The 21,842-nt window shown below is 36.1% G+C and overlaps 1 protein-coding gene across 3 annotated transcripts in view; it reads right to left on the reverse strand.

Moving 5' to 3' along the window:
* The window catches only part of eys (eyes shut homolog), a 175,276-nt gene that overhangs the window by 89,400 nt on the left and 64,034 nt on the right, over positions 1–21,842 (reverse strand). For all 3 annotated transcript variants that reach the window (XM_017309078.1, XM_017309076.1, XM_008429846.1), the window contains exons 24-28: positions 20,317–20,438; positions 18,187–18,446; positions 4,113–4,209; positions 2,674–2,781; positions 839–984 (exon numbers count right to left, since the gene is read on the reverse strand). In XM_017309078.1, coding sequence (XP_017164567.1) covers positions 839–984; positions 2,674–2,781; positions 4,113–4,209; positions 18,187–18,446; positions 20,317–20,438 — 733 coding nt within the window. The remainder of the gene's footprint in view (positions 1–838; positions 985–2,673; positions 2,782–4,112; positions 4,210–18,186; positions 18,447–20,316; positions 20,439–21,842) is intronic.

Consider the following 21,842-nt stretch of genomic DNA (forward strand, 5'->3'; position numbering starts at 1 on the left):
CTGCATGAGTCATCGTGCAAAGCTGAAATTAATCTCAATATCATAGCAACATGCAGCTACAACCAAATAAAACAGGAAATTCAAAGTTGCAGTGCTGCTGCACATGTTAGACGGGTAAATATTTCGTACGAGTTCTGGTTGGCTTGAGCCAATCCGAACCTGTATCCCCCGGCTGCTTGCTCTCTTGGGGGACCTGGTTTCCTCACATGAGCTTAGAGCAACAGAAAAAGTAATGACTTGTACTATGGTGTGTGTAGGCCTAATAATAAAAGCAGCTTCTGTGGGAATTGGGCCATGCGTGTCAGGTTCTGCTCTCTAGAGTGGCAATACCTCTGAGATTTCCCACCTTTTCTGAACTGGGAAAGGATAAATTGATGATACAGTGTGGAAGAAAAATGAAATTAATCTTCGCCGTACCTGACAGGAATCAGCTTTGGACGGTGCACCTACACACACGTACAAAATATACTTGATCTAAAATAACTCAATATCTACTGGAGCAGAATATGAAACTAATGAATCAGAGGGAGCTAGTGATAGCCATCGAAACTAAATAGATTAATAAACTGAAATAAAGCTAACTAAAAGCCTAAATTAAATCAGTTAGGTGATGATAACTTATATGGTTAGTTTAAAAAGAAAAAAAAAAACAAAAAGAAACTATCTTGAAGCAGCAGCAGGTTAATTAAAAGCAGATATTATGAGTCTTATTATTTTGAAACACTAAGCCAGATCTGTGTCAGAGCTGTGTCAATACCATGCAGCTGCCCTAGCCATCATGATAAGCATTTTGGGCCCTCATATTGATCTTCATGTCACCTGAGGGCAAAGCGGGTACCTGTGTATCCAGGCCGGCAGATGCACTTGAAGCCTCCGGGCGTGTTGATACAGATGCCCTCATGTAGGCAAGGTGAGACTTCACACTCGTTCACATCCAGGTCACACAACACTCCAAAATAACCAGAAGGGCAAACGCAGTGGAAACTGAGGAGAAAGTGATAACACTAAATGATAGGAATAAGATAGAATCCACCAGAGACCAGAAGCCTCAAAAGTAATATAAAAATGTTATAGGATTGCATGTAAAGTGCCACGCAAAAGGTCACTGTACATGTTTAGCGGGTGCACATGCACTGTACATACATTTTGCATGTACACCCACTAAACTTTTTTATATGTAAAAATTACAACCATGTGCAATCATGTGATAAACTAAAACAAAGTTTTAAATAATTGTAAAGTTTAAGGACAATTATGTAAATAATGCAACATGCACTAATATACTCTGCAAATCTGGTCTTCATCTAAAACTGGGACTTTACTTAAATGGGCCTTAAATCGCCCAGTCAAAATTCAGATCTGTGTCAAAACCTGAAAATTAATGTCTTAGATGCGAAAAGATGTAAGAGATCAAAAAGCTCTAACTGCTAACAAATACTGTGGGCAGAATACGAAAGCATTTCAGAAAAGAGTATTTTTCTACCATTTTCCTACCTTCAAGCTGATCAATCACAAAATATGATGGTAGCAAAACAATATGTGCAAAATAGCATTTGTTTCCATTTAAAACACTAAAACAAATAATGCGGCTTTCCTCTGTTGTCAAGCAAATCTGCAAAAACTGTAACAATGGGACAGGAATGTTCCCTGTGTGCAGTTTAATTAAAATGATGTTGACATAGCTTATTCAATCAGATTCCTCTGTGAAACTGCTTTCACGTAAACACATATCTCCAAGGAGATAGTTATTGTGCGTTTAGAGTAATAAGAAAGAACACAATTAGACACCTCCATTCTAAAATCTTAACAATATGCTTTTATTAAATGAAACTAGGAGTATCTCAATCTAATTTTTGCAGTATGCTAAACTATGTTTTCGTCTCCTCAGCGCTTCCCATTAGAGACATGTTTAAGGCTGCACTAGTTCGATCACTGCTTTCACAGCTTGCACTTTTGGTCCGTGTAGCCAGGTTCAAACTATCTTAAGGACGTGTACACATGAGACTGGGGTTTGCAGATAATGCTACAAAGAGTGACTCATCATCATGACAGAAATTGACCTTCTTGGCTCAGGGAAAGGAAGATGGAGATGAGGGTGTGGATTAGGCAGCTCTGAAACACACCCAACGTGAACTCCCTGGACTGTGCAACCAGGAGAGTGCTCTGAGCCAGGACGGGTCGCATGGGAACAAAGTCATGACAGGGAGACGATCTGAAGACCAACCGTTTAGGACTCAAATTGGCCCTGGGACTTCTCTTTCCATCTGTCCGACTAAGTCTTGAAGCCTCAGGGCTCCCATTAAGCACAGCAGAAAGAAGCACCGGTGGAGTACAGACCAATCTAGATACATGATGTGTTCCTGCTGAATTCACTCTGTCTATAGAAGGGAAGCTTATGTGAGTCAAGGATGAATGCAGGCTCGTTATATAAAGCAAAAGGCTTTGAAGAGAAACGCCATGGCCACAAATGTTTGCTTTGGAAAATGATTTAGTTTGTTTGCCTTTCAAAGCAAACTCATGAAATTAATATTGTCTGCTTCTTACTGATACACATGTTTTTGTTTTTTTTTTTCCTTTTTTTAAACATCATCATGAAAAACAGCTGAGGTGCAAAGTCTAAGCAAAACGGAATAAACGGAAATAAACAAAAACGGAAATTATATTCATACTAACTTATTTACAAGGTCCTGACAGATGCCTGCATTGCTGCAAGGGTTGGAGGCACATTCATTGATGTCTTCCTCACAGTGAAGGCCAGAAAATCCCATCTGACAATCACACCTGGAAGAGAAAAAAAATCATTTGATATTGACATTTTGTCTCAGACAAAAAAAAAGGAAGTTTATGTTTCCTGCGTACACAAGCAGATGGCAAAAAATAAACAAGAGTAGGATTCATTGAGATTAATTACCCATCAAATTTAGTGTAATTGCCTTTAACATACCTAAAAACAAACATGAATACTAAGTGTTTAACTAAACCTGAAGCCTGACTGTCTAGAAAGAAGAGAAGAATAATGATGGAAGACATATTTGTGACTTGAACAATTTGACCTGATTTCAGGATGAGAGCAAATATTAGCTCACTGTAATCTGTGAACGTGTTCAAAGGATTAAAATGACATTTTAATCCCTTGAACACATAAAAAAAGGCCATTTTAGGTTATTATTAAAACCCTGAACTCTTTCTCGCCCCAGAGTTCCTGCACATTTTTCAATGAAAAAAAATCCATGCTTTTTTTGTCAATGTAAATTTACAGAGTTCTTAGTCTACAAATCAAAGTTTAACACATAACTCACAAAAGTTGTGTATGATCTAAACTGTAGACGTTTGTGATGGATTTTCCAATAATAAACGCTTCTGGACTTAATGTACAAAACAACAAATGAAAGAAAATAATTAACAGTAAAATTAATATTGAAACTGATAATAATTAAACTATCAATTTTTTATTTTTATTTTTTACATATTTATAAAAACTAAGTTTTACATATTTGTTAAAACTCTCATTGTGTTGAGACAGCATGTTATGAGACAGGTATTCGATCTCCTCCACCTCTTCCCCATAGTCATTATTGCCATCTGAAGACATCCACCACTCCCGTCCAAAAGCAACCAATCAGTGCCAGGAGGAGAGTCTTAATGCTGTCGTTCTATGTCATGTATTTGCTGCTGAATGTGCTAATTATGCAGAAACATCTAACTGTTACAGGGATCTCATTCATCCACCATCATCATGCTAACTAGTGTAGCATTTACAACAGAATCAGGGGAAAGCTGCAGCAGTATGAGAGAGCAAGGGAGAGAGGAGGAATGATGAACAGCATATGAGATTGTGATTGACAATCTCTAAGACACTCCTGGCTCTCATTTGTTGTTTCTACTTAGCATTGAGAGAACTGGGAGAAGGCAGAGGAGCTAAATTTTTTCACAGATTACCTGTCGTAAACCATACTGTCGCAACATAGTGACAGTTAAAAAAATGTAAAGAAATATATTTTTTTTACAGTTACATACTGCAGCTTTAAGCAAACCTGAAGTAAAATCGTGTAAGTTTCTTGAAATTCCTGAGAGAGAGAAAAAAAAGAAAAAAGATTATTAATATTTTTTACCTGAAACCATTGACCTGGTCCACACATTTCCCATGGTTTTGGCATGGGTTTGAACCACACTCATTGGTGTCAATTTCACACAAACTTCCTTGGAAGCCTGAAAGATAGATGAGATGGTCATGGATCACCAAACCTCACTACATCCTGAAAACGTCAAGGCCGATGATAACAAAGGCTCCTGTGAATGCCATTTTAATGGAACTACTAGCCCCTGTAGCATATCTCATCTTCCAGCTCTCAGCCCTCAGTGTTTCCCCTTTGAGAGTGTATAAGTCTAATAATACTACAGTGCCACAGACAGATTGGTCTGAGGGTTAGTGGTTTGGGGTTTGGGGGTGTGTATGTGTCTGTGCATGGCTGTGCTTTTGTGCCAGTATGCATGCGTGTGTGTGTGTGTGTGCGTGTGTGTGTGTTTGTGAGAGAAAAAGCCAGTGAGTATGGGGACATCTTGTTAAGTTAGGGTAAGAGGGAGAGGCTAAGCCCAAGAGCTCTTTTGGCCTCGTTCATTAGAGGGTTGAGGGGTAGCACAGCTAAGCACATCAGCATGGATGTTTTGTACATTTTAAGGCAGCCTGGGATTGTGTAATGTTCCGCCTGCGGGAGATTTTCTATTTATCTTTGGTAATTGGCTATTGGATTTCTTTTCTGTATAACTAATCAACCAACTTGGTATTATTGAATCCAAGATCAGACAAAACAAACCGTCTTTGAAAGCGGACGAGCTCTTTTGGAACAGATTATGTTGAACAAGACTGGATTTGTGAGTAGTACAAAACTAAAAGGCATATTTTTTTTCTTATGAAAATAGTATAAAACAAGTGTTTGTTTTAATTATTCAATTATTCTGGTCGTAAATAATTGCATAAATAAATAAAGTAATGAGGAAAATAACAAAATCTAAAATACAATTTTAACCTCTCACCCCTTTCCCTGTCTTGACATTGTTTAAACACCAGGAGGTTTGTTGTTTGTTAATAAGCTCACAGTTGTGTTTATTAAGTGCCCGAAGGTCTTGCAGATTTTTATTAAATTCCACCCAGTGCTTCAAAGTGTGTAAATATACGATCCGTGTGTTTGCCATATGTCCACCACTTGCCCTCCGCAAACAGTAAGGTCTTCAGGCTTTTGAATGTCAGTCATCCTTGCAGTCCTTTGGTGTGGAGCATTTAAATAATATTTTTGCAATAATTTGACAGGAAATTTGTCAGATTATTTTTGAAAAATTAATTGAAGCAGAAGCACAACCCATGTTTAAAAATAAGTTCTAGTTTGCCAAAATACTTGGTACCGCTCACAAAACTTATGCATGAGTAATTATTAATGGTCAATTGTCCTTATATCCTTTGTTAGTTTCCTATATAAAAGACATGGTAATTTGCAATTTTCTTTGTTATCCTAGGATGTCATTATGACATGACAGAAAGACCTATTGTTATGAGATTCTCCTCAATGACAATGCGGATGATGATGTTTAAAACAGATGTGTGTTGACATTTATAAGATAGGATTTCTAAAAGAACATAGCCATCTTCGCATTTACCCCTTACAACATAAAGTGTCTTCTTGGGGTCACAACTCTCCATTAACTACAATTTTGATGCCAACTGGTTATTTCAGGGGCATTTCAGGAAAACAAAGAAGTATTTGTCTCTCCTACTGTCATAAGCACAAAAGCATAGTGTTTGCCAAGTGCCGCTAGAAGTTTACGTAAGTGGAACTATGTCTGGAAACCAACACTGTTTGTAGGAAAGAAGGATTATGTGAGAAAGCATACTATGAGAACAGTAAAATATGGTGGTAGATTTGTGATGCTATCGGCCTGAACATAAAGTTTATGCTGCAATTGCTATTCAGTAACCTGTAGACGTTAATGCATTACAAGTGCAACTTCAGGAAAAGATTTAAATGGTAGTTGTAAATAACATTCAACAAGTTGGCAAGACTGAATGAGGAAACTTCCACATCTAGCTTTGCTCCAGTGAAAGAAATCCCACAAGCCGCATTGGTAGTCCAGCAATAACAAACGCAAGTCCAGCTCAGACAAGACACTCAGATTATTATTATTTTTTAAGGTAAAGCTGATGTAATACTTTCCTCAGCTTTAACGGGTACAGAAGGAACTGGATGGGACAATCAAGAACAAAACTTTTTTGCGGTCTCTTGGGAGATGGCCTTGGCAGCTTCAGCAGGAATCTGACTGACATGACTGTCAGTAGTAGTATGCTCAATGCAAAATGCTAAACATTTGCACACAGCAGAATGACAACTGAATTTTGACACTTAAAAGTATAAGAAAATACAAACAAGAATGCATGTATGATCCCAACAGAAAAAAAAGGAATCCGTATAATTTTTAAACATTGGATTTTAGAATTTTCATTTTTAGATTTTAGAATAAGTGTTTTGCATAGTGTTTTGTGTAGACACAAAACACTATGTTTGTATCAGTATTTTTCTCATCTTCTTGTGTTTTCGAAATGACACACACAAAAAAGAATGGTGCTCCAATTTTGATACATTACAAAGGAAAAAAAAAAAGAAAAAAAAAGGGCAAGATAAAGGGAGTGACACTACTCAGTGCATCCAGGGACATATGAGACCACAAAGAGAACAGTGTGTTTTGTGAATTATGGGACAACACAGCTTTCCTAGCTGGTCTGTCAGTCAAAGGCACAGTGGAGCACCTTGGGGACTATTTCGAATGTCAATGCAATGTAATGCATCTTCTACCACTAAGCAGTGACTAGAGGCTTCTGTTTGACAGAGTACAGAAAGGGATACCCAAGGCGCGAGCCCACAAAGCCATTCCATCATCTGGCAGGAGCTACAGTATGTGATCACTGCAGCTGCCAGTAACTGTCTCAGAGGAGAAGAAATTGTGCGTAATCCCCAGTGGATACTCAGCTAACTTTGATTGACATTTCAATTGGAAAATGATGAATGTCTTCTTTTTTTTTTTTTTTTTTTTTTTTTGCAAGTGTTAGTTTGGTTTGGACTGGCACAGTTGAGACTTTTGTCTTCAGCCACACAGATGTAACAGTTTCTAAGATGAGGCTTATTTAAAATTGTATCACCCACTGCTTCTGCAATATAGATTAGGATCTCTGTCTGTGGTTTCATCTGTGTGCTGTCACACATCAAATGTCAGATGTCACTGGGGGTTTAATCTGCGCAGGATTATCTGACCCAAATGAAAACGCAATATGACTGCAGGTTTTGAGTCACAGTTCTGACCTTCTGAGTTTAAAATGTTGATTGGAATCTATTGTGCTTTGGATTTGAGAGCTTTTTTACGTTTGTTTATTTCTTTAGTTATCGCATTCAGCCAAGATTAAAATTCACATTGGCATCAAAACATTTACAAAAAGACAATAATTCTTTAATGTTCAGATCTTGCAAAAAAAAAAAAAAACAAAAAAAAAAAAGAAGATGAAATTGGTTTTCAAACTGTTTATTTGGTTAGTTTGTAAGTTTTGTCTCATGAAGCACCAATCAGACTTTTGCAGCTGATTTCCAAGATCATTTTACAATCATTTTAAAAATAGAATATGTCAGCATATGTTAATAAATACCGAAACTGTTACTAGCTACTATTAGTTCAGCAGATACTGCATGTATGTCTTGAAGAACTTAGATTATAAATAAGTCTAAGACATCCAAAATTCTAGAAACATTTTTGAATTTGGCTTGTGTCACTTACTTTTTAAAAGATAGAAGAAATGAGCTCTCCTGTATTTTATTCAGGCTTTCTTGTATCTGCACTCTGCAATATACTCTTAAAATCAGGACAAACCTAAGATCAAGGAAAATATAACTTTTCATTGAATAATTTGAGTGCTGCCTTGAACTTAATTGTATATCAAATTTATATAAAATTGGATTTTTTATAGTTTCTAAAAAGCCGGTCTGGGTTCATGCCTCAAGCTGAAACTTGTTTGGTTCCTGTGACTGATGAGTTTCTCACTAGTATAGACTTCTTTTTTTTATTACTTTTTTATAACTATTGACAATATTTTGATTTGATTTGAAATCACGTAAAATAATAATTTAAATTGCATAAATAAACTGTTAAACCAGTACAGAAACACTATAAATTATATTTGAATCTGATTTATGTCCATTTCTTAAAAAGAAAATAACAAACGTATATAAAACCACCAGGTTCTGCTGCTGCAGTTCAAAGAGTATTGAGTTCAATCCTTCACGCAACCAAAAAGTGGGTTACTTGAATAAGTGGGTTGAGAATAGAAAAGTCTTGCATATAACCAGGATAGTGAAGCCTATTTACCACTCTCTTCAACACCTGGACCACCTCTTCAGCTCTGCAAATGAAGGCACAAAATGATTAAACACCGAGTTTATTTAAAATTTGTTTACCGTACAGCTGTAACCAACCTGGGACCTATTTTTAAGCATTATGTATAAATGACGCCACCAACCTCTTTCTCACTATGATGTGCAAGTGCTTAACCACAGCTGATGTCGAGCCCACAGCGTGCCTATGTCGTCTTTTTACCACACTTTGCTTGTGTTTTCAAAAGGCATTATTAACTGTGACCACAGCAGTTTTACATGCAGCAAAGATCTAGTCCGCTTCAAATTGCCAAACCACTTATTTGAGATCATTAAACGCAACCCCTAGCTTCTGTTTTTCCTTCTATAGCTCTACACATAGTATAAGAAAACAATGTAAGCCACCCGCAGAAAGACACTTAAAGCTATAAACAGCAAACTAAAATACCTATATTAATTTTGTCAGGACTGGCTTCCTACCACTTTTTCAAAGCACAATCAGGCCTTGAACCATAAACAAACATCACCAATAAATAGCCTATGACAACAGCAGAAACGGCTAGATGCACTTGTTCTTTCCTCTGTGCTTCATAATCATGTTAATAAACATTTGGGATTGCAAGTATTTTATTGTTAGAAAGAAAAATCTAACTTTTATGAAAAATTCAGATCAATAAAGCTGTATTTTCTCAAATGATTAAAATAAACTATGGAGGTTACTGGGTTTGAGTGATTACATAAGTCTTTGAGAATCAATAAAATGCAGATTTTAATAAACAAAAAAAACAATCTTTCATTCTTTTATTTTCTTCTTTGTCAGGATAAAATGACAGAATTTTAGCAATAAATACTTTTGTAACCAGTTTATGAGGATCATTGCCATTGAGGCAACCTATGAAAATATTCCTTAGTATAGAAGAAAGTTTTGGGGCGTCATGAACAGTTCAGGCCCTCCTTTTCCCCGTAGCAGATAATTTCAGTTTAGTTTTTCATGCTACTGCTAGTTTATTCTGTCTATATATTACATAAATGTTAAAAGCATTAGAATTTTTGCTGGAAAAATTGAAAACAGGAAATCTGTGTTATTCGACAAAACTGAAAATATGCTCATGTTCTCATTGAATTTTGATTATTATCTCACATACCTTACAGTTATATTGTGCTGTTATATATACTCCATAAATAGGTAGATTCTGTCATTAATATTCTGATAATTTAGATATTTAAATATATAAAAATCTTCCATTTCTTCACAGAGTATGAAACATTCTAGAGTTAAAGATGGAAATGTTTCTTTCTGTATTTACCCTTTTTTATGAACACAATTGATTTAATAATGATTTTCTACTACTTCTTGTATGTATCAGTTGTCTACGCTGGGAACAGAGGTCTCAAAGTTAAGGAAAAGATTAGCCTTTGCCCTTAACAATCAAATATCACTGACCTTTTCTAACCCTTCCCCAACAGGGAACACACTTTAATTCGAAACCTAACATTTTCAACATAATAATGCTTATTTATTCTCTGCGTGCCTTCACTTTCAAAATATTAAACAAAACAATTGTCCTTAATTTACATGCAGTGAATTGCAGTCTTAAATGACCATTCTTTGACCTTTGATTTTTTTTTTTATTTTGAGTTTTAAGTACAGCTATGTTGACATTTAAAGTTACTTTGCTGGTTTCCTAAGGCACAATGCTAAAAGTATTAATTATAAAGAACAAATATACGAAGAAAAAGCTTAAAAAACCTAACCTGTATGAGCAACTGGATCCCTTCATCTAAGCCACGGCAATTTCTATAAATCCTAGTGTGGAGCAATTCTTCTTTAATGCAGAAAGTAATACATAAAATATAATTTACATTCAAACATCAGGTCAGTGCAATCATTGCACTGGCTACTTGTTTGAAAGAGGAAGGTTGAAAAATATTCCCTCTTGGTTTATAAAATACTGCATGGTGTTATCATATCTTGACTAGTTTTTTTTTTTTTTTTTTTTTTTCATCATTACTGAAATGTTTTTTTTGTGTTTTTAATTTATTTTCTATGTACTGTTTCTTTATTTTCCTGGCACACAGAAAGAATGATCTTCTACGATGCCATAAAGTAAACCTGCCTATTCAGATAACCAGCTGCATCTGTTGGTGCAGCTGGTTTATCAGTTGAAACAGCTCTGCTATGCTTCACACAATCCAACTCCTTTACAAAAGGACAAAACAAATGTAATAAGAAAAGACTTTTCAACTCATCTTAGGTAGTGCATTCTCTCAGTTTATATTATCTTTAACTGGCATAGCTTCACTGTGGCTCATTACTTAAATGTTTAGCAGGAGGCAATCTCAAACCTGAACCAGTTCTTTAGCAGGTTTGACCCATCACCATTCCTCTCCCTTCCCCATCACCCATCACCCCCTTCACTTCAGAGGACTCAATCCCACAACAGAATGTTTGGGAAAAACCGTCAGGTCAAAGGTCAAAAGACACTGAGTTCAAAATACAAGCTTAATCTATGTACTCCAGATGCAGCAGCAGACAACCCACCCTCAGGACCCAAAGAAGACATAAATGTGGAACATAAAAGTATGTGGTAATGTGTTTACTTTGGACAATATGTGTTTGTCAGAGCCTTATAACTGGGACATTGTCCAGCGATTGGGGGGATTCTTTATGATCGGGCCAAGAATTCCTTGTAATTCGGATGTGCTGACTTAGGCTGCAGTTTGTAATAAAATCTTCGATGTTCAACTAAACTCCAGAGTGCAGAGACTTATTCCTGAAGCGTGACCCCACCAGTATACTGAAGAAACGAACAGATTAAACCACAGGGTGCTGAATGTTGCTTGCCCAGGAAACTGTCAGTACCGCTCCTGATGTAGATTTTGTCGAAGTACCAGTGTAAACATTGAAAATATTACTCAGCAATCATAAGAAGAGTTTGATTTCTCTCACACAAAAACACTTTTTCTGTTGATTATTGAGAAAAATATTTTTTTTTAGACATAGCACTTTGTAGCCCTTTTACTGTCACGAGGACATGTTAAGGGGATTAAACAAAATGTAAAAAAAAAACAAAACATATAACTTCAATTTAATATTTGAATTACTTTTGTTGCACAATCTTTTGAAGGGTGTGCATCTCATTACTGTGGGGAAACAAACTTCTTGGTTGAATGGAAATATTTTCAAATCTAAATGTCCCACACTGTTGAGTGTTGCTGTTTGCATTATCTGTTAGTATTTACGTATAGTGCTTTCACTGACCACCTGCTCTGGTCAAACTAATACTTGTCTAATTCTCATCAGTATTGATTGAATGCTTAATGCATTAGAGTAGAGATGCACTAAGCATCTCAACTCTAATGCATTTCACTCTTAATAAATGTGAAATCATTGATTAAGCCATATTGAGTGGAATTTGTAGGTGTTACAACTTTTTAGGTTGTTTTTGTGGATGTTATTTGTATGTAACATTTGTAACCGTTTTGTTTTATGCTGCTGCCTATTATTGCCAGGTCTTCTTTAAAAAACATCTCATTTCAAGGAAGACCTGGCAATGACAGGCATCATCTCAATGGTGACTAACTGGATTCCTGCTTGCTCTGTTTTGATGTCAGACGATCTTGTCATCAACAAACATTAGCCAACAGGAATTAATATAGTTTTTAACATATACCGTATATATCGTGTTCTTAGCAAGAAGACAGGAAACCAAATCTCTCATTTGAAAAAGAGAAATCCTTTGGTGGTTGAGCCTATCCCCCGTAAAGGCTTCACAGATCCAGCCTAAGTAGGCGACAGGAAGCCTACTCAATGTTCCAAGGTTAGGTTCAGTGTTATAACCTCTCTATACGTACATTGAATGTCAAGCCGCTGGTGACAATATGGTTCATTGTATAAAAGCTAAGTATCCTTTGTTTCGTTTGTTGTTGTTGTTGACCATGAACCCTGCACATTACACACACACTCTCCCCTAACTCCTTCACTTTCAGGTTTCTCTTCTATGAAGTTTGCCACTCCCCGCTGGGTCTCCTCATTAGGAGGAAAACGGAACAGCTGTGCCGGTCAGAAAAGATGACTTTAGCCTCCTGGTCAGAGTCTCAGCACAGTCATTGTTCGCAAGAACAAAACCTTCCTATACAATCTCTCCATGATCAAAGGATGACTGTTGCACCTATATTTTCTTTTTATTTCATTCAGCAAACTTTGGTTTGTGCCCTCCAGGTCCACACAGTGTACCTTTGTAGACAAATCTCACTCCCATTGTGACTGCGTTGTGCAAAAATCCTTTAATGTTAGTCCCACTAGAAACCTCTAAATAACTGCCTTTTAGAATTGGTAGAACTGATGAACACTAAAATTGCCACATCAACAATTTTTAAAAATGCCCTAATCCTAAATTAAGTACTTTGGGAAAACTATGACCACACATTAATCTTAATAAAAAAAAATCTATGCAGAAAGTCTGACAAAGAAAAATCTGTTACCCTACAGTAAAAATGCATTTTTTTTCTGAAGTACTGTGTAACTTATTTGATCAAAGACAGCCTTGATAAAAAAGTCTTAAAGAAAATTATCTAGCTCAGTTCAATCAATCATTGATTTTCACATTTCAAGCTGTGTATTTTGTATGGCACAGTTTACAGGAATTTTATTTCTTGAAATTTTAATTCAAACTCAACATGCTATGTAAAATACTGGCTGTAAAAAAACTGTCAAGCAGTTTTTGAGTAAGTTTGATTTCATTTTCTATTTTTAATAATGCTCATTTGCTGTGAAATGATCAGAATTATTATAATCTTGTGTGTCTATTTATTTGACAACTACACATTTTTAAGAGGCAACCTGAGTTTACATATCTACAGTGGTTGTGGAAACATTTCTTGACATCTTATTTTTTGTCACACCATAAAATACAGTAACTTATTTTACAAACGTGTCAGCAACATCTTGTTCCATTTGCTTTCCACAGCAAAAGTCTCACAATGTTGCATACTGTACATAAAGTTCAAAGTTTACAAACTAAGGTAAATGAATATTCAGGATCAGACTTCATTTCAAAATCCAGTAGTTGAGTCCAAGTTTTACGGTTGATAGTCCTTCAAAACCTGGTACCAAAATAGAGAAACTTACGTTATTATTTAGAAAAAAAAAAGTTTCCTTTCTTGCTGATAGACAAATACAAGAGCTTTGATCCACTCGTCTGACTGTTTGAAAACAACCTATGATAAATAAAAGATGGTTCAGTCAATCACATGCCATAAGTTTATATGTAGTGTATTTTTTCAGAGTCTCTATGAGTTTCCCCAGCTAGTTTTGAGCACCAACTTATCTTAATTCTAATACAGTTTATCTATAATAAAAATCAAGTTTAATTTCAGAAGGAAATAGGATTCCACCAATCCATCATTACATTAGCCTATTTGGTATGTTCACTACTCTAGCTGGCTGCCATTACTGCCTGCATAGCTTTGGTGTTTCTCTGTGTGTTGGCTCAACATTTGTCTTAATGCACATTGATAATTAGGTTTGCTTATAAATCAAACATTGGAATAAATCAAACATGCTATGACGCATTTGTGTTTGTCACACGGGTGTCATAGCTGCAAGGTGTACAACTAACAAGCTCTTTGAATGAACAGATACTTAGGTTGTTTATTCACACAAATACTCTTATACACACAGGCATACAAAATAGATATTCTTTTGCTTTGGGATAAGTTCTTTTGCTGCAGTTTTTTTCCCCTGATTTTTTAAATATTTCAAGTGGTTCTATGTTCATAGAAAAATCACTTTAACCAGGAAATCTAGTGGTGCACCAATAAAATCAGCCCCAATTTCCTTAATTGTGGGGGATCAGTGATCGACCACTACTTAACCCTTGTATGTAGAAATGGGGTCCAACCGACCCCACACACGTAAAACTTGTATCATTTGCCATAGTCCTCTACGTTTCCCTTAGTCCTCGCACGCACAAGGGTTATGGAGAAAGAAATCTTATCGGTTGATCTTATCTATCTCTGGAGGAGAGGTAGATAAGACCCATCCACCAGGCCATGAATGATTGCAGTTAACACCCCACTGTTTCCAACACTCTATATAAATTTAGCAACTTTCTTGCTAAATTTAGCAATACGGACAAAAAAATGTATGTTGGCTAAAATCGGAATCGGCAGGTCAGGCTTTTTAAAGATTGGTGATCAGTCAGAAAACTGCAATCAGTGCACCCCTAATAAAATCAATCTTGTGTGGAAATTATTATACTACAAAATTCCTTAAAAATAATTGTCTTTATTAAAAATGACAAAAATAGCCCATGAACACAAAGATAATACATGTCATTCTTGACACACAAAAGGAAGCATGTAGTAGTATTGCTGACAGCACATATGGAGTGTGTTCATATTATCATATTTAACACCAGGAGCAAAAACAATTCTTAAGTATTATGGATGTGAAAATATCTGTAGCAGTAGGTGTTCAAACTTCAGGATCAGGTAGAAGATCCTGATTAATATATCAGATTGGATCTATTGTATAACATTTGATGACAAGTTTGATAGTCCTCCAAATGTGATTTTGGAAACATTTTTGGTTTTCAAGAAAACACGCTACGGGGTGACTGTGACTCAGTTTGAAGAGTCAATGTCTTGTTATCCAAATGTTGTGGGCTTGATCCCACCTTCCTCCTGTCACTTGTCAACCTAGGAAGACTAGAAAGGGTCTACACAATTTCAGTCCTTGTGTTAAATCCCACATATGATAAATGGACAGAAATTGAATTTCATTGTAGTGGAAAAATAATATGCATTGGTTTCTGTTGCCACACTTGGCAACAGAAACCAAGTGTGGCACATATTCAAAGATTAATATGTTAAAACTAGGGGAGCAACTGCACTTCCATAAAATCAAAATTAAATTCCAGTTCACTGATATACGCCATATATTATCATCAATATCAGCAAATGTTTTCATGTTAAACTGAAGTAATTCTCAGGAATTCAAACTGAACAAACCAACCAATATATACTGATGTCAAGCAAGCCTCATATTTTCTGTATGAAATTTCCATGCTATTCCTGTTCCTGGTTTTTCTAGGTACAGGTAGCTCACATTTACCTCATAGTCCAGAGACATATGTAAAATAAATCAGAGATGCTAAATTGACCATAAATATGACATTGAGTGCATATGGTGTTCTGGCTCTGCAAAAGCCCTGTGATAAACTGGGGTCATATTAAAAGTGTATTTTTCCTTTTGTCCAAAGACAGCAAGGTTGAGCTTTAGGCCTCTATGGCCCTAAAGAAGATGAAGCAGGTACGGATGGATGAATTTCGAAGCAGCTCTGTAGTACACACACCTGCAGGCTGTCTTTGACCACCAACTACTGCAAAACTGCTTTTGAACTTAGTTAACACTCAAGGTCCATAATAAGACTAATAAGTCTCCATTAAAAACAAATCTTTTTACGTTTCAGTGTCCTTTAGTGAACATTCACCAGAAGCTATACAAAACAATAAATGAACCAAATAAAAGTAAAATAACCTTGAAAACATCCATGTCCGATGGTCATCTACAGAATGTGATACACGATTTGCCTTCGGGATGAAATCTGCAGACATATGCAGATTTTTCAAAAATCTAATTGGACATACTGTGAAGCCAACACAATTTCCTTGACTTATGACCTATGTTCAATGGTAAATAACAACTCAAGTCACAAGTTGTATAACAGCTCTGTGACTGTTATGTAGGTTGGATTTATAGTGAATAATAAGGAAGAGTAGTGAGTCACAGTCGCTTGTGTGAAGAGAAAACGACCTAGCCCACGCAAAGCTCTTGTTGTAATGTATGCAGCCAGTTCCCAATTTCCTATTCCTCTCCAAGGAACCTTTCTGAAACTAACCCAGCTGCTCTATTTATATCTGGCAACATCTCTTTCATCTCTGTGCAGAGAGAGCCATTAGTTACAGCGCAACCTCATAGCATCCTAACCTGTATGATGAGAAGTTAGCAAGTAAAGAAAAAAAAAAAGAAAAAAAATCAATTTCTATGATATAAATGTCTGATCAAATCTAACAGAACTAAAATTTTAATTTTCAATGCAAGCCAAAATTAATGTGAAATCTACATGCAACCAGATGTTTGTGAAATACAAGTAGATTTGTGTACAGGAATGCTCAACCACCTGATAAGTTTAAAAAAGCAAACACCAATATGTTATTGATGTTAATATGTTAAATAATTTTGGATAAAACAATTTTACCCTGAATAAATGGCCTTTTTTAAGCTGGCCTTTTAAATATTTTGTATGATTTATTTTAAGGAAATCTGTACATCATGTTTACTAATGTTACTGTGTTTTTATTTTTTATTTATTTTTTTGCTTTTATAGAACCACATTCCTTAAGTTTGTGGATAAGATCCTCTGTTTGGTCATTTGGGTTGGGATGGTGAGAAGCAGCAGTACCCATGGCAACCCCACAAGGGATAAGTCTGTTGGATAATGGATGGATAATCAAAATGTTAACCCATGTCATGCACTTTAATAGCAATTTTACCTAATGGTAAGTAAATGCAAACTTCTGAATTTAAAGAGTGTTTAAATAAAAATAAAGAAATACTCAGTATTGTGGCAGTTAGCAAATAAAAAAATCGGGTTATCCTTAGCTTACTTAACACAGGAAAATATAGTAGTTTCATTAGAGAGTGAGATTTTTTTTAAACTTTACATATAAAGATCTATATACCAGATATATACTTGTAAATTCTGCAAACCTACAATATATGTGTAATGTAATACCCTTCATTCATCAAAAAAATATTTCTGCATATTTCTGATAAAATATTACAGAGTTTATTGCGCATAAATATTACACAGTAGCATGCACTTACTCAGAATCTGCAAACCTGGAGCAGAAATGCAATTATTTTCCAAGAAAACCATCATTCGTCTGATCCAGAAGGAGGCATTTTCTTACGTTCTATTTTCATGGTTTGGCTTAAGTATCTGACATGCCCAGGCGGTCTGAGACCACCTGGGCATGTTCTTTCTCAGACTTTCTCTTTGTTCTTTCTCAGACTTTCTCTCCTTCTATGACTTTTCACGATAATAACTTAAAATTAGTTTGAAAATCATTTATGTAAACTTCAGCAAACGAGAGAAAAAGAGACAGAGGAAGAGAGAAAGAGACACACAGAGAGAATAAATACTTGATAAAAGTTAAACCTTTAATAAGCTAAGGTAATATTTTCAACATTCATTTCCTATTTTTTAAATTGCTTCAGAATGGCTAAACCGCATTGCAGGATATACTAAAAAAAAAAAAAAAAATTCAGAATAGACAGTTATTTTACAATCAGTATAATACCGCTTTATCCCCGTTAAGTTCTGCACTCTCTGATCTCACCACATATTTTTTTTTTACTTATGCCAGGCATTTAAGTCTGACAACACATCTGTGCCGCACAAATATATGCCTTACCAACATGTATTTGTTGGTACAGCAGTGATGCGGCATCCATTGAGTGTGGGAAAAAAGTAAAAGAGCAAGCAACTGCTGGGCTCTCTAGAATTGCTTTGATATCTGTTAATAAAGCAACTTTTCATAGAAATAATAATGTGATTCAGATGGAAGGTAAATAAAGCATATATGCTGCTTTTTCAATGCAACTACAATTGAGCTTTGCAACAGCTATTTAAATACTTTATGTAGAAATTACTAAAAATGGGGGAAGATTATAGAAGCGAAACTATGAGGCTGCTGCAAAGAGCTCTCTCACCAGCTGAGCATCTGCAAGAGGCTGTTCCATTGGAGCGTGTCAGGCAGGTGGAATCGTGCAGGCAGGGGTTGTGGAGGGAGTCGCAGGGGTCATAAGGCAGGTCACACAAGAGGCCAGTGAAGAAGGGGGAACAGGTGCAGGAGAACTCCCCAGGTATGTCTGACTGTGTGCACCGAGCTCCATTTAGACAGGGTCCAGAATCACACTCATTCACATCCTGTGCACAGTCCACACCTGTCCAGCCCGGTGAACAAAAACACCTTGAATACAAGTGACAGGAGACATGTAGAAGTAATTTAGTAACAGTAATTTAATAACACTAATAAAACAATTCCTAAATAAATTACATGCAAGTAAGGGCGTTTTCTAAGTAGTTCAGTAAACTAAGTACGTTCATGATTTTACAATGTCGTTCCCTCATCAAAAGCATAGCTAGAGTGTTGCCTTTGTTCTTTCATGATTGTATGAGAAATCCTTTAATCTTCCGTGTCAACCATTCAACTGTGCAAGATGTCTGGGTGGACCAAGCGCCGGCTTCGATCTTATTTGCGTAGTGTCAACATTCAGATATTTTTATTTCTATGTTGTTTCATGTCAATCCACACTTTCAGAATCTATAAATAACTCGAAACGTCCTGGGGAGACTTGTTTCTTGTTTTTGTCGTGGTCAGTCATACATTTAAATATATAAAAACTTAAAATGAATAACATAATACAATAAGCCAAAAATTATAGCAAAAAATATTGTGCACTTATTAAAAATAACATATTTTGATCCAAAAGAATGTACAACTGAGTAATAATTTAAACATTTTAATATATTTTCATATTTATGCATGGAAAACAACAAAAGTGTGCTGTGCTTTTATATTCATCTCATTTTTAGTCTCACACCCAAAACAAACTTCCATGCAACTAATTGCCCTCAGAAGCATTCTAATGAGAAAATGAAGCAAGTTCGCCTGAAACTTGTGTGCCCAGTTTTACACAAGGGAACACAACAAACATACGCTCTGATCAGATGAGACCAAAACTACACTTTTTGGCCAACGTGAAAAGTGCTACATGTGGAAGAAAACAACCACTGCCCGTCAACTTGCATTTATCATCACTATGGTCAAACGGCTTGAGAATAGGCCAAAGGTTTGATAAGGTGCTGATTTGGAGAGTGTTGTAGACAATAGCTACGGTATTTTCAATGCCAAACATTTTTATTTTTGTGAAAATGTTCAACTTTGTCTATTAGTATTTTTACTATGTTACAGTAAGTTTCAATAAAATACATCCACAAAAACAATACGATTGCACAGGAGTAAAAAGTGCGAAAATATGCCCATAGACTATTTGTAATATTTGTTGTTTGTGGAAAAAAAAAACATATCCAAATTTGTCATTGTAACATTACAAAAAAATGAAAATGATCAAACGGATATTAATACTTGGCATGCTATTGTAGAGTAGTGTGCGGTATTTTACATTCTACACATTCTCTTGCATTGAAGTATAATGTCACACACCATCCGCCGGCACTTCTGTCCTGCATCTTTGTGTAAGACAGTGTGGGAAATTCGCAGGTTAATTGCACTGCTGGTGAGAGAAGCTTTTAATTCTGGATGGCTGAATGTAGGACACCAAAGGTGAGAGTGCTGAGTGGGGATTAAAAGGAAATGCTTGCATGCTTAACATAGAAAGAGGGACATGGGATAGAGAATGAGAATACCTGTGTGTCTATGTGTGTGTGTGAATCTGAAGTACTTGCTCTAAAGCCAGGTGGATATTTCACTTAGTGACAGCAGGCGCTACACAGTTGGCAACGATTCCTCATTGCATTCCTGTCCAACCACCAACTTTTCCACCTGAAGCACTTTTGCGTGTCCCCAGTGAGAGCGGGGCATAAGCCGAAGCTGCACCACTGGCTCTCTTCTCCGATGAGTCCCAGATCCCCTGAAACCTTTTCATGCTGTGAGCCATTGATTGTCTCATTTGTTTTACTTGCCATCTGCAATTCATTATCCCCGCTGTCAGTGGAAGGACATATTGCTGTCTCTAAACAGCTTCTTTTTATGCATTTATTAAATATCTGATGCGAATTCTGAGGACAATGCCCTCGAGCCAAATAGCACAACCTACTTGTAGCCGTCAAGAAGGTCTGTGCAGGTGGCGTTGTTTTTGCAAGGCAGCGACAAACATTCATCAATTTCTCGTTGGCAGTATTTCCCCTCCCATCCGGACTGACACACACAGTCATAGCTCTGCAACAGAAAAATTGGAAACACTACCAGATAAACAGAGGGAAATTTTGACTCATCTGCACTTGGTATTAAAAGTGTTTAAGCTAAAGATAGGTACACATTGCAATGTCACATCTTTTGAATGGGATGCATATGCAACAAGAAGCTATTAATTGGTTTGTTATGTAACAGACATTGCATCCCGCTAATTTCTTGAGCAAGAAACAAGATGATGGAATTCTTAAAACATTTGAAAACGTTATGAATAACAAACACTGGAGAATATAACTTCCTACTCATGAACAAATATTCGTTCCTGCGGAAATCTGTTTAAACTCAAACAGTCATGGTAGTCTTACATTTTCCTATTACCACTATGCAGATGTATTCCTCCTACTCTCCACCCTACGGACATTATGAAAGCCTGTTCCTCAGTGCCATTCGATATACACAATATGAGCTTTTATAAGCATGTGGTATTACAACTGTGCTTTCTGACAGGGAATGGTTGTTAATAGCAAATACAAAAAAAGATGTATGCATGTATTAGTATTTTTGGAGATTATGTGTCACAAATTGTCTCTACAGTTCTTCTATTTAAATCTTGTGGATTTGAATCAACATGTGGATTGCTCGTCACTTAGCTATTTTTGCATTATGAGTTATAATAAATCACAACATGGTGTTTTGTGCCCATTGCTTTCTGATGTAAATACCTCTCTACATACAATATAAGGGGCAATAGTGAAGGGTTGATGCGGATCCTAATATGTCAACATACTGTTGAATGCTCTAAAGCAACTTTTGGCCTAATGCAAGATAATCATCATTTCATGTTGCAGAGGGAAGCCTTTAAACTTTGTCTGTTATAATTTGTACTATATGGGCTCAAAAGACAGAGAGGGAAAATGCCGTCATCTTTTGATAAATTAGATACCTCCAGGAGACTCCAATTCCTTACCCCTGGCAAAAGGACATAATCTCATTTTTGCTGCTAAGTCACCTTCAGGGACTGCAATTCTCCAAAATAAGCAAAAGCTCCACAGGACGAGGTGTTCACAGAGACAAATAGCTGCAGTGTAAACAAGAAGAGTTTCCGAAAACCATCCCTATTTGAATGATGAGATAATGAAAATTATTCCCCAATATTAGGATTAAAAACATATTGACTGAGATGCCATTCTAGTCTGTTTATCATGTTGAGTTGTATCTAAAAGGTTTTATTTTTCAGTTGTATTTTTCTAGGGAATTCCACTTAAAGTTAGAAAAGGAGCAACAGTAGGATTTTTCTTTGTATTTTGTAAAATGTTCCACAAGTAGCAAATAGGGTTTGTCCTGAATTTACCATTAAATTTAAAAAGCTCTTCTTCGGTTTCAAGAAAAGATTCTTATTAAATGTTCTTAAGTTAAAAATCTGTCAAAGCT

This window comes from Poecilia reticulata, linkage group LG15 (assembly GCF_000633615.1).
Source record: "Poecilia reticulata strain Guanapo linkage group LG15, Guppy_female_1.0+MT, whole genome shotgun sequence".
In the NCBI taxonomy this organism is placed as follows: Eukaryota; Metazoa; Chordata; class Actinopteri; order Cyprinodontiformes; family Poeciliidae; genus Poecilia; species Poecilia reticulata.